The 13,459-nt window shown below is 41.2% G+C and overlaps 1 protein-coding gene across 1 annotated transcript in view; it reads left to right on the forward strand.

Moving 5' to 3' along the window:
* Positions 1-13,459, forward strand: part of TMTC2 (transmembrane O-mannosyltransferase targeting cadherins 2) — a 273,918-nt gene that overhangs the window by 233,536 nt on the left and 26,923 nt on the right. The window contains exon 9 of the mRNA XM_078858886.1: positions 11,218-11,296. Coding sequence (XP_078715012.1) covers positions 11,218-11,296 — 79 coding nt within the window. The remainder of the gene's footprint in view (positions 1-11,217; positions 11,297-13,459) is intronic.

Consider the following 13,459-nt stretch of genomic DNA (forward strand, 5'->3'; position numbering starts at 1 on the left):
CTCTTTGTTTCTCCACTACGCGTCTTATTTTCTTTTGATCACACATTCACATTACGTCAAATTGTCAGGCCTAATTCGGTGATTTTCATGGACATCTAAACGGACATAACGACCACAGGAGTGAAAATTGAAGCCACTTAAATTCTCAACAATAACTAACTCATTAATTGGGAATGTCACGATAGGAAACCCAATTTATGTAATGAAGCAAGAACATGTATACACATTCACAAATTTACAAAAGAGAAGCAAGTGGTCAAAATAGTATATAATGAACATTTGAGATGTCTTTACCAGCATAGCCAGTGTGTCCAAAGAAATACATGCATATGTACAGCCTTGTCAATCCACAGCTCGATGAGGGCCGATGATTGCCAAACTTGCCGTGGGGGATATTTGACCATACTTCATCGCTGATATAATGTACAAGCGGTGGTAAAATGCTTCAGAATAAGGATATTGTAAATGAGCATATACAAGCACCGACACCCATCATGACAGATATTAAATGTTCACTTCTATTGCCCAAACGTGAATGGGATGGATTGTAGAGTATTATTAGTACATACAATGTCAGTTTAATACGTAGGCTTTTGCAACCAATATTAACCATAATATTGGTTTTTGGGTTAGATCGACATCACATTTATCGCTCTATTTAAGACCAAAACAGGATGATTTCTCCACAACTCTGGCTGTAGCCTGCTGATGCTAATTGTAATTATGGCAAAACATCGTACTCGAATTATAAATGTTGTGGGTTTACTCTCCAACACACTGGTGTGCTGTACTCATAACGAATTTGCATGTTTTGTCTACGTGACAAACCTCACTAATTGGCTGTGTCGGGTGGTGGCGGGCTTAACACATTTCTTTTTACGTGCTCTAACCCAAAAACCTCTATTATGGAATACATAAAATATGTGTCTTCCACTTAACCCTTAAACCACAGTGTTATGTTTTCTAGCAATATGTGCTATGAAGAAGGACCAATGGCAACAATGTAACCTATTATATATTTCACCTTGTAATGCCATGTTATGTACACGTATGTTCAACTTCTTTTGCACCATACGTAGCCAACCGTGCTCATTAGAGGTAAGAGAGGAAGGACAACAGACTAAACACAAAAAGCAGTCTGTAAGAAATGCGTTTGTCAAGGTTTTTTTGTGTGATCACTTTGCTTGTGAACCACTGGCAGTACAGTGGCCTCACGGGATGATTTATTTACTTAGTATTTTTTAGTACATAATTTCTTAGCTGTTGACATTGAACATGAAATTATATAGCGGCACACTCCCCCCATCATATGATGATACGGTTGAATCCTGGTCAAGGTTGACTTGGCACAATATACATTCGAATATATTACAAATGTGTAGTGCGCAATTTAGACGCAGACTTGGACTTGGAGGCAACACGTGTATTTAACATAATGGGTAACTCTTAACAGGATAACAACATAGGGTGGTGACAACCACGGCTAACTACACTAATACTCACGGGCTATTCTATAACCGGACCCGGACAGCCAACGGGCTGCCTGGTCCACACGTGGAGACCGTGGACTGAGGATCGAGGATGGCAACTTCATTCCCAGGGCTGACCCCCGGTCCCTCTCGGGACCCCGCTTATATCTCCCCTGGCCTGGCTGGCTCCGCCCCTGGCCACGCCTCCCTTCCAGAACCCTCGTGGGGACTCTGGATCCCCATCACGTGATCCTCCAGCCCCCTCTCGTCTGGTCACGTGTCCCCCCGGGTTCACCTCACAGTCACGTCCTGGTGCGACCCCCTTCACAGCGACACCCGTGCTCCGCCCCTACAGTACCGCCCCACACACGGCACTGTCTCTGCACCGTGGGGGCCCCCTTGAGGCCACCAAAAATGCAACCTGGTGGGAATTCAAGAGTGTCTGCGATTCAAAGATGCCTGTCGAGTATAGGAACCCAGCTGGAGGCAATCGTAGGGGTGGAGAATGATTTTCAGAAACACCATCCAAAAAGTATACAATCCTCTAAAGGATTCAATACTATTTTATGAACAAAGACATTCCTGTAAAATTGTTAAAAATACATGGCCATTGTTCACAAATATCATGCTTATGCTGCATTTTGTATGTGGGAGGGAGGGGGGGATTACAACTGCTATTGGATTTGTCTTGTAAATTCCACTGACAAGCAAGATAGCAAATTTAATTCAAACATTTTGACTTAAAACTTTCGTGACCTCAGGAATTCATATTCTTTGGTTCTTTCGGTAAAGTCACGTTGATAGAAAAATAATAATAAAAATGAAAGTGAATAATTGTTTTAAATAATAAACAACAAAAGCACTAATGTAGACTGTAGTCTGGTTCTTATTATATTTAAATGACTGAAAGAACTAAGAATAAGTCTACATTATAGACTGTCAGTACGCTCACTCAGGTTACGAACCAGGTTACAGTCTATATTATAGACTGTCAGTACGCTCATTCAGGTTACGAACCAGGTTACAGACTGCCAGCACGCTCACTCAGTTTAATAACCATTGCTTCAGTCTACATTATAAATTGCCAATATGCTCACCAGCTTAAAACCAGGCTACAGTCTACATTATAGACGGCCAGTACATTAACCGAGGTTAAGAACCAGGCTACAGTCTACATTATAGACTGCCAGTATATTCACCCGGCTTAATATCAATTGCTACAGTCTACATTATAGATTGCGAGCACATTCACCAAACTTAATAACCAGGATACAGTCTACATTATAGACTGCCAGTACACTCAATTCGATTAAGAACCAGGCTACAGTCTACATTAGTGTATTTTGTTGTTGTTTTTTGTATTTTATTCTTTTTATTCACTTTATTTTCTCATTGGAAAACATCAACACATCAAAATTCTCTGGCACGTGTCTTGACTGGAATTGCAAGATCCGATCGTGTGTCCAGTTCTCGCCTAGCTGCATTGGCTTCTTTGTTGCCGAACGAATACATTATAAGATCGCACTCATTACACACAACGTGCTTGCCACAAAAGAACCACAATTCCTTGCTGATCTCGTCAAGGAGTATAAATCAGCATGCGAACTCCGGTCATCCTCGCAGTAGCTTTTGGCTGGCCATCGAAAAAAGACGCTCACTGCATCGCGTGCTTTCAGATGCGCTTCTGCGGCCATCTGAAACGCTCTTCCTTCCGATATTAGGAAGCCACTGGAGCTATCCACTTTTAAATCTCGATTGCAAACTCATTTCTTTGGAACTGCTTTTTGTGTTTGGTTTGTTGTCCTTCCACCGCCCCTCGGTTTAGGACGGTTGGCTACGTATGGTGTGAAAGAAGTTCGACAGACAACACAAAAAGCTCGCTGTAATTGAAAAAAAAAACACTTTAAACGTTACATGTTCCCTAATAAAAACCAGCCACAACCTAAACATCGCAGAGACACCCCATCTGTTGCCGAATAGAAAGCGGTCTTTGAGCTGGATTTTGGTCATGATTGATGACACGTTAGTGCACGATCAGCAGTGGCCAGCAGCAGGTATTACTGGAAGTCGCATTCCGTGGAGTTGCCTCCAGCAGTGAACCCAGCTGGAGGCAATTGTAAAGGGCGTTTGTTGAAGACAGCCTCTAGAATGGCATTTCCAAGAAGCGGTTCCCTATCACTTCACCTGAAAGGCAGCAGACGCCAACCATTGATGCTCCTGGAGCCGGTACAAGCAGCGCTGATGTTTCAGGAGCAGTCGCAGGCAACAGAGGAGGGCATGGCACAGGTTGCCTGAGGTCAAGAGATCGTGGGATGATTGAACTCGCTTGCAATGCTTTGCTTGAACATGGCAACCTATAGCAGCCATTCGTCTGTCTGTTTAAGCACAGTGTAAAGGGCGTATCTAGTAAGAAGGTAAAGTTGTAGGGCTGCAAATGCTTGCTCACGTTACTCCTGGTTGAAAGCCCGCAACCAGAGAGAGTATTTGATGTACCTTTCCATGCCGGCTAGACGTCTTGGAAGAGGTGGGGGTACCCACACTTTTTTACATATCACACATCTAGACTACCGATCGACGGACTATCGTGTATCCATATATAATGCTGGGTGGACAGAGGAGAGTGATCTAAGGAACTTTCACCATTGTTTCAGTTGCTGCATGAGGACAAACCAGAGATCTCTGGATTGCAACCCAGCATGTTAACTATTACACCACAGCAGGATGTATCTGAATGTATACGAATAATGGCTTTAATTATATGTAACAAGATATTGTTTTGGGTTAGATTTCCTAAGTATAAATGTGTTGTCAAACCCACCACCACCCGACATAGCCAATCAGTAAGTTTTGTCACATAAACAAAACATGCCAATTAGTACTCTTAGATTTTTTCGGTAAAGTCACGTAGGTAAAAAATAAAAATAATAATAGGAATAAAATAATATTAATAATAAATAATACTAAATGGAAATAAAATATTTATTATTATTTTATTTATATATTTTTTCCCTACGTGACTTTACCGAAAAAACCTAAGAGTATGAATCCTTGCAGTCACGAAAGCTTCACATCTAGAATGCCAATTAGTTACTACTTCAGCACACTTGAGTACTTGAACTGTACACGTTGTGGGTTTACTCTCCAACACACTGGTGTGCTAAATGAGTCACTAATTAGCACGTTTTGTTTATGTGATTAACCTTACTATTTGACTGTTAAATGGTGGCGGGTTTAGCGACACATTTATATTTATGCGATGGAACACAAAAAACTTCTACTATGGATAATTTTGGTTGCGAAAGCCTACGCGTTAATAATATCATTGTCTTTCTGTTCAAATGAGCATTGGGTGCACTGAGACGGTGGCGGAAATTCCATGTTACAACAGTAACAGCCAACCTATTCATAAGACTCCACTGTTGGCTTCATTCAACGTGTTCAGTATAGCACTGCCCAACACTCAGGTGGTCTGTAAACAAGAATTCATTGGGATACAATGGATTTGACAGTATTAAATGAAAAGCCATACATGCATACATTCGGTCAGATATCCATTTAGAATATCGCTATTATTGGTTAAAATGTGGTACTCACCATTAACAAACTAAATTAAAAAAACAGGCAAAATATAGTATTAGCTTAAAGTGTCGCTGTTCGAATAAAAAAAATTAGAATATGGATGAATGTGATTATGCACTTATAAATACTCTTGAACATTTGATACCATAACAATGGAAAGCATATTTGACTAGATTTCTGGATGGAACAAAATCATTGACTGGCATTTTGTGCATCAATTTAAAGATTTAGTATGTTCGTGAAAATAAACATTTTGTTTACTATTCAGTCTTGAGATACATTTTAAATAAATAAGGGAAACTCAATGTTCTTTGAAGAGAAAAGAGGATGCATGATAACGGTTATTTGAGCCATTGGGCATTTTGTTTTCATACTCGAATTCATTTTGGATTATCAGTCTTGCATGCCAGTTCGACAAATACAATCCAGCATCTCTGAGCCTTGGCTGGAACTCTGTGGGCTTCATTCACACTCGGTGATTGTTGCTTTTCATGAAGATTTTTTTTGGAGAAATAATGCTGACGTCTGCATCACCAGCAATGGTGAACATTTCCAAGGTGCTGTGTTTTGTCAGAATGTGAATCTGGTCCTGTATACCGTATTAGAAAATAAGACAGATGATGCCAATATGAGAAGGTTTGTTTTGAAAGATGCTCAAGGAAATCAGGTTTCATGACTTCATCATACATTCAGAAGTCCCATTGCCCCATGTGTATCGAAGTTCCCCAATTGTTTCTTTCGAATATCTTGTTTAAAAAAAACCCAACTTTAATACTTTATCTTGCAGTGTATTGACAAAGTGGAAGCATGAAAAACACTTGACCACTGGCGTTGATTCAAGAATGGAACTAATCCTAGTCCTGTCACCTTTTGATGTGTTGGCCTTCAATGGGTAACATTTGTTAAAACCTACAGCTGAGGCTGTAGGTTTTAACAAATGCTTCGACTCGATCAGAATCATCACCACTAATCCCTTTTCAATTATTGTTTTTTTCCTTCAATAAAGAGCCAGAATAACAGATCTTTATTCAGAAGTAAAGATTCCCTGGTGACAATGAGAATGATGGCAACAGGAAACATCGACATAATGGCGTGACACGAGAGAATCACTTTCTGAAATCATTAGCGGAGACGGTGATAGCAAGGGCGAAAACTGTGGTGATTTTTCATCCAAAACAAAAGCATCCGACCTTGACATTCGTCCCTCGCTCACCGAGCCCCCACGAGTGAGCTGAGAGTGTAGAATGACAGGCTTGCCATTGGAATTCACATTAAGATTGCAAAACAACGCACTGGGGGATGAGCATAGCATAGACTGAACGATTGTGTCTCCGGTGTGCCATATAATGCAGAGTGCATGACCCGTTAAGTAAAGAAAGGTGATGGCGTAAGTTCTCCTGCCTCCAGCGTTATTCCCTTCTTAATTAAAGCAACAGACAGTAATGTCATAGGTGCTCATGGATATAGTCAATGGAAATAAACAACAACATGCTTGATTTAATCTGCGTCTTGGAGGCTATGCACGGTAGACTTTACATTTGTGACCTTGTTGATACGAATGCATTTTTCCGACGCTATTATAGTGCAGCAGAAAATATCGAATTTGATCGTTCATTGTGGGGCCAAAGTGGAAGTGTTTAATTTCGGCTCATTGCTGAAATACACACTTTGCACCTTCGGAATGTTCATAGGCATGTGTGGCAACAAATGGGGGTGGGGGGGTAACTGCGTATTCTTCAATTGATGGGTATGAGAAAAGACCTACGTCGATGTATGCATTTATCCTCAGACTGCGAAAAGTTTACGAGCGACGTGCTGTTCGTTTCAAGATATGTAATATATATAGCCAAGATACGGTGCTTCCCTCACAATTAAAATTCATGAGTTGCAATTCCAGTCAGGGTTGTTAAATTAATATCATTATGGAAAGTTTCCAGTATATGTCCTATAAACTGGCCCCTTCCATATGAATGTGTAATTACCATCACTGGATCCAGGCTGCCGAGATATATAAGAAACACCCGATGCTCATACTCTTTGGTTCTTTCGGTAAAGTCACGTACGTAGAAAAATAATAGATCACGACGTTTCGATCGCAACACAAGCAATCGTCATCAGGTGGGACAAGCACAGCAAGAGAAAACTGCTGAATTAGGCGAGAGATCTGCCGTAGCACGAGGTGATATAGGCCTCGGCAGTCGGGAGGGAGAGAGGAGGTGGGGGGAGAGAGGGGGCGGGGAAGAAAGTGGACCCCGCGGCAGCGCCCGGGTCACTGGAGTAAAGTGGACCACCGTGGCAGCACTGAAGAGATCGGCTGCAGGGGGATCGTGATCTATTATTTTTCTGCCTACGTGACTTTACCGAAAGAACCAAAGAGTATGGATTCCTGCAGTCACGAAAGCTTCAAATCAAGACTCACCCGATGCTCGTTTGATTTTTGTTTGTTGCAAGAGAGGTCATCGAAATATGCCCATTTGTGCTTACATGAAGGGTATTGATTGGTGGCTGCTTTGTAAATGTAGTTGTATTGTATCGTATCGTCAATCTGACCTACTTAAAGAGATCTTCTGTTGATTGATGTAATCCACTTCCCATGGCAGCATCAAATAAAACCCTTAATATTCCAGCTGCTGTTGTTGCATGTCAAGATGAAAACAGCGAGGTTTTCTGTACTTTCATCTCCTGCACTTTTATCTCCATCATTCACATGGGCGGCAGGGTGGCACAGTGGTAACATGTGTGCCTCACAGCCAGAAGCGTCTGGGTTTGATTCGTGACTCGGGTGCCTTTCTGTTTGGAATTGTACGTTCTCCCCCTGTTGTGCATGGGTTTCTACTAGGTTCTCCGATTTCTTCCCCTAGCTAAAAAATACAAAAATAAAACCCATACACTGCAACTGGGATTGGCCAAAATATAAAAATTCTAAAAATGTGCCTGAAAATTACTAAAATGGGATTACACATATTCCCCCCCCCCCCCCGCTGCAAGTTGGCAAGACCCTCCTGAAAAAGTGTCTTCAGACTCAGTGAGGATTTCGTAGGTAAACAAGCATAGTAATGAATAAGTAATAAAACAATGTTTTAAAAAAACTGACATGACACGCTTTGGTGCAGCAATTCCCAGTGGAAGTGTGAGTTATCGCTTGCTCATTTGTTCCTTTGCAGTGCATTCATTGAAGCTTGAAATCATCTCTACATGCTTGAACACATTTATTTTAAAGCCAATGAGCACGACATTTAAAAAGAATATCTTTTGTTCTGTGCAGTGTCTAGCAGAAACAACATTCAGCGATACCGTTCTGTAAATTATTGTTCGGTAATATTGATACTCGTGCCAAAAGTAGTAGGTGATAGATCCCAGCATGGCTGAAACCTCATTTCACGTGAACGCACATAGTCACACTGATATTTAAAAATAATTTGCATAAAGCAGCCTGTTGAGTGCAAGCACTCTGCGACCTCCCGACATGCTGTAAAGAAGAAGGACCTTTGCCCCAAACGTAGCCTATTATATACTTCCTGTTTTTAGGCAGTGTTACTGGTAATTGTGTTGCATTCTTATATTTATTATTTGTGCTTGTGCACCGCTGCCAACGCAGCAGCATCAACAAAATAATGTGTTTACCATTGAGTGTTAGGGTGAGTAACCGGTCAGCATTGTTAATATTTCTAACCACTTAAGTTCCAGTTTTGGTCCTGGTGAGTCACATCTACTTGCTCTTTGTACACCGGGGGTGGTGGCGATGTACGTAGCCTGTAACCAGGCACTGGAAGCAGGGGTTGGTGGATCACCACGCGAATTTGTGAAATCCCCTTCTCGTGGGCGTCGAGGCAACGGGACTAATCTTCATCGGTTTCCATCTGTACGGAGATAGGGTGAAGCACCCTTGCGTGTTTGGGTTTACTCCGGTTTGCTCTGGTTTCCTCCCACGCATCATATATTTGCTGAAAATATCTTAAAATAAAAACCCGATGCAGTGTTATTGACACACTTTGAGGTTTTATTTTGTTTAGTGCAACCCATTGAGTAAACTGAACTCTTATGTGTAAGATATTTAACATTAATCTTGGTTTGCTGATACTCAATGTCCATGTTATATAGCAATTGCTGTCCATTACAGAGTGAAGCTCTCATCAATCAGGGATTCCCTAGATGCAGCATTGATGTTTCTTCAATATGCTACGTTCACAGAACAAAAGATTTGCAGCTTCTTATCCAGTTAGTCTCCTTTTTCTCTCTCCATCACGTGCTCACTAAGCACAGACACAATTTCAACCGAGAAGATGGGTACAAACTGAGCAATCATTGGAAGGACGTTATTAACCAGTTTAGGTCAAAACTGGCTGTGATGTTCCCTTCCTACCTGCCTATTTTAGCAGTTATTTTCGACTCTCTGAGTGACATTCACTAACACAGCCACTGTTGTTCGCTTTCCTCGATGTGGCGGTGGCTCTTTCCGAGCTCTCTCCAATCTTATATTTACACGCAAATTTCTTACATTGACATGCTAATCTCTTACAATACAATGGCCACCCCCACAGCTTCGTTTGTCAATATTTCTCCGATCTTACATTTACATGCAAATATCATCTCTAGCCCCGCCTACTGACCCTTGGGCTACACCCATCTCAAACCTTTATAACTCCCTGCCTTAACAGCGCTTCCACCATATATTCTTCCTGCCTCAGCAGCTCTCCCGCTATATTTTTCACCTGATGACGATTGCTTGTGTTGCGATCGAAACGTTGTGATATTGTTATTATTTTATCTATTTTATCATTTTTCTATCTACGTGGCTTTACCGAAAGACCCAAAGAGTATGGATTATTGTTGTTGTTTTTTATTACTTATTGTTATGAAGGTTAACCATACCTCGGTTATTTTATATCTGTTTTGAGCGAGCTCATGGGCTGACGCAAATGTGTGTTGAGGTGTATCCCGTCCAAACGTGGGGATTGCGGTTGTGTGCTTCAGGTCTCACGTGGTGCTAGACTGCCATTTCACATGAAATCGCTCGCACAGTATATACACTGTGGTGAACATGAGAACGCCTTCTGGCCTTCTGACGTGCTCTGGTCTGACACTGGTGAGACTAGGCCCGAGAGCACGTCCACCGAGGAGATGGGGCGTCATGGTGGCGAGATGTTAATGACATCGCTTGGTATGCAGGAGTTCCTGCGTGCGATGCCGACCCCTACGCCTGTTGTATATTTGGAGTTTTTGTAGGTCTCTCTTCCCGTGGTCATGTGTATTTTTCTCCGGGCCCTCCAGTTTTCCCCTCCATATTTAGAATCAACGTGCGTTTAGAGTATTTGGCCGCGATACATTTTCACGTGATAAGCTACTTCATTGAGATATTATTTGTGACCAGGTCACTTCTGAAAAAGAGCTACGTATGCTCAGTGGGCTTTACCTTGTAAAATAGAATAATATAATTGTATTTTTTTACCCTTCTATCTGGCAACAAAACTGACACCTTTTTTACAAGGAGTCATGTTTGCATAGACCACAATACCTGCAGTCATAATGCAAACAAAAAACATAACTCTGATAATGGATGCACTGTCCTTGAAGTTGATTGGTCCACACCCGAGACAGCTTTCCTTAGAGCCTAGTCTCACATGGGTTGGGCCAGATGACGCCAAAAGGCGCACAACTCAAAGACAATGCACCATCAGAGTATGAGAGCTCGGGGTAAGTATTTACACCATTGGAACCTCATTTGCAAGTAAAAAATATAATTGTATTTTTTTTACCCTTCTATCTGGCAAATGAGGTTCCAATAGTGTATTGTGGTCTATGCAAACATGACTCCTTGTAAAAAAGGTGTCAGTTTTGTTGCCAGATAGAAGGGTAAAAAAAAATACAATTATATTTTTTACTGGCAAATGAGGTTCCAATGGTGTAAATAGAATAATAGTCTAGTTATATAGTTCTTAGTTGAGAGATGAAGTAATAAATACTGCTCGTGTGCAGGTGCTGGACACATTTTAACACAATTTGATTGCAGGAGATGGTGGCGGCTTGGTGAGGCCTTCATCCAGCAGTGGATTGATCATGGCTAACGATGATGAATAATGTGTAATTGTGTGTACACAAATTTACATCTATGTGTGTGTTTGAATGCTTTTTTTTTTACATGTGTGCATGTGTGTATGTGCGTGTGTAGGAAGCAATTGAGGTTTTCAACGAAGCACTGAAAAAGATGCCTCGACAATTTGGACCGCAGAGCCTGTACAACATGATGGGTGGGTGCGCACAATGGCATTGCAATGCACGGCTACACGTCTGGGTGCTGCTTGTTTGGTGTTTTGATCTCAAGGACAACTCTCTCACTGTTGACATTTCACCGAAGTGTTGACAGATTCTGCCAATAACGCGTCTCTATAAGCACACCTTCTATTTCTGTGAAAGTGGTGTGCTTAATGGTTGTGCTATTTATCATGTTTGTTGCAACAAAGCTCCGTGTCCTGCCTCGAAAAAGCGATTGAAGTTCAGCTCCTAGTCCTTAGGCTTTGAACTGAATCATCTGAATTAGAATATATCAATTATAATAATTTTTCGATTTAAAGCTTTCGTGACTGCATGGATTCATCTTCTTGGTTCTTTCGGTAAAGTCACGTAGAAGGAAAATAATAAAAATAAGACAGCTGTCTTTCCGTCAGCCCTGTTCTTCACCTGAGGACGGCTGCTTGTGTTGTGGCCGAAACTTCGTGAGAATTGTATTTTATTATGTTTTCTTTTTATTATTTTATTATTTCCCTTCTACGTGACTTTACCGAAAGAACCAAGAAGATATAACTATTTTATATGCCTATCAACTGTGAATAAGATCATGTGTGCACATGCTCCAAATTTAACATTGTTTAATCTTAGATGTCATTTAATATTTTTCTCAAATTCCAATTGCACCGTCAGTCAAAAGCAATGAAGCAAGCACCCTTTCAGAACTCACTTAGCGGAGAAGCATGTCAGCATCATCAATGGTGAACTCCGACACACTAATAAGTGGTTTATAATAGATTTTTAAATGATATCGTGCATATCAGTAATTCCTCTCCACCACCAAATGCATCCCATGAGCCTCAGCAGTGTAAACGCTTTCTAAGAGTTATAAAAGGCAGGGCCAGCCTTGGCATTTACAGCCATATCACGTTTGAACCACACCTTGTTAGCCATCAGAAGCCAAAGCAGCAATGGGTGTGATTTGCATGTTATGGGGAACCCACCAATGAATACATGCAGGCATTCTCTAGAAACCCGACATAGCTCTCACCCACAAAGTAACATCCGTAGCACCATCCCATTATGTTCCTAATGTGCACTTTAATGGGGTTCCATCTTTTGGATGGCATGAATGAAGCTCATGTATATTGCAAACATTAGAGACTCACTGAGGTCGCCATGGTGGCGAGATGTTAACTACCTCTCCTGGTATACAGGAGGAGGTCGTGGGCTTGATTCCGACCCTGACGCCTGCTGCTGTATGTTTGTAATTTGCATGTTCTCCGGTTTTCCCTCCACATTTAAAAACACGCGTTTCTAGTATTTGGCTGCTATAAATGTCCACATGATAAGCCACTTGGTTGAGCTATCATTTGTGGCCAAGTCGCTTCTGAAAAAGAGCCTTACCTGGTAAAATATGAAAACATTGTAGAAAAACTTACATTTGCCAAAGACAGCCTCACTATTGCATTTTCAGAAATCAAACAACGTGTTTGGCGCTGCATTGGCAGTGGTGCGTAAGCGCAAGTAACGCAACAACTCGACACATTTGTCAATAACACATTTGTCAATAACACTGGCCTCACCATATATATATAAAACAGGCAAAGTTTCAGGCAATAGACCTTCATAGCACATTCAGAAATGTTTCATAAAGGTGCATTCCTATATATCACCAATATTATTCATGAGTGTTGTACATTGTTGAGAAAACCAGAATACCTAGGGTAAACTCATACATATGAGGGGATGACTTTCAACACTCCCATCTCATGGACACCTGCAGCACTATGCCTACAACATCTGGCAAGTCCTGGTTATCAACCATCAAAGGACTAACTAGGTTCAAGCCCACCTAGCTTCCGATATTTGATGATATCGACAACTTTCGGTTGAAGGAAAACTTGAAGTGTTTGTTTATTGCACTAAGCAGTATATGACCTGAATGCTTATTCCAATGTTAAATAAGTAAAATAGTATTGCTGACATTTTAGTTGCCTTCTTGGGATAAACTTGCTTCTCAGATTTATCAAGTTAATGGTTTTAAAAGCGGTTGCTGATGCACAATAAATATCTTATTTTTATGCCCAGTTTTGAGGGCTTGCAAGGCAACTAGGCCTACACAGCCAATGACTAATCTTCACAGATGAATAGTATGCCTCCTGGCTGTGAAATTAACCCCTGGA

The sequence above is a fragment of the Lampetra fluviatilis genome, chromosome 8 (assembly GCF_964198595.1).
Source record: "Lampetra fluviatilis chromosome 8, kcLamFluv1.1, whole genome shotgun sequence".
Lineage (NCBI taxonomy): Eukaryota > Metazoa > Chordata > Hyperoartia > Petromyzontiformes > Petromyzontidae > Lampetra > Lampetra fluviatilis.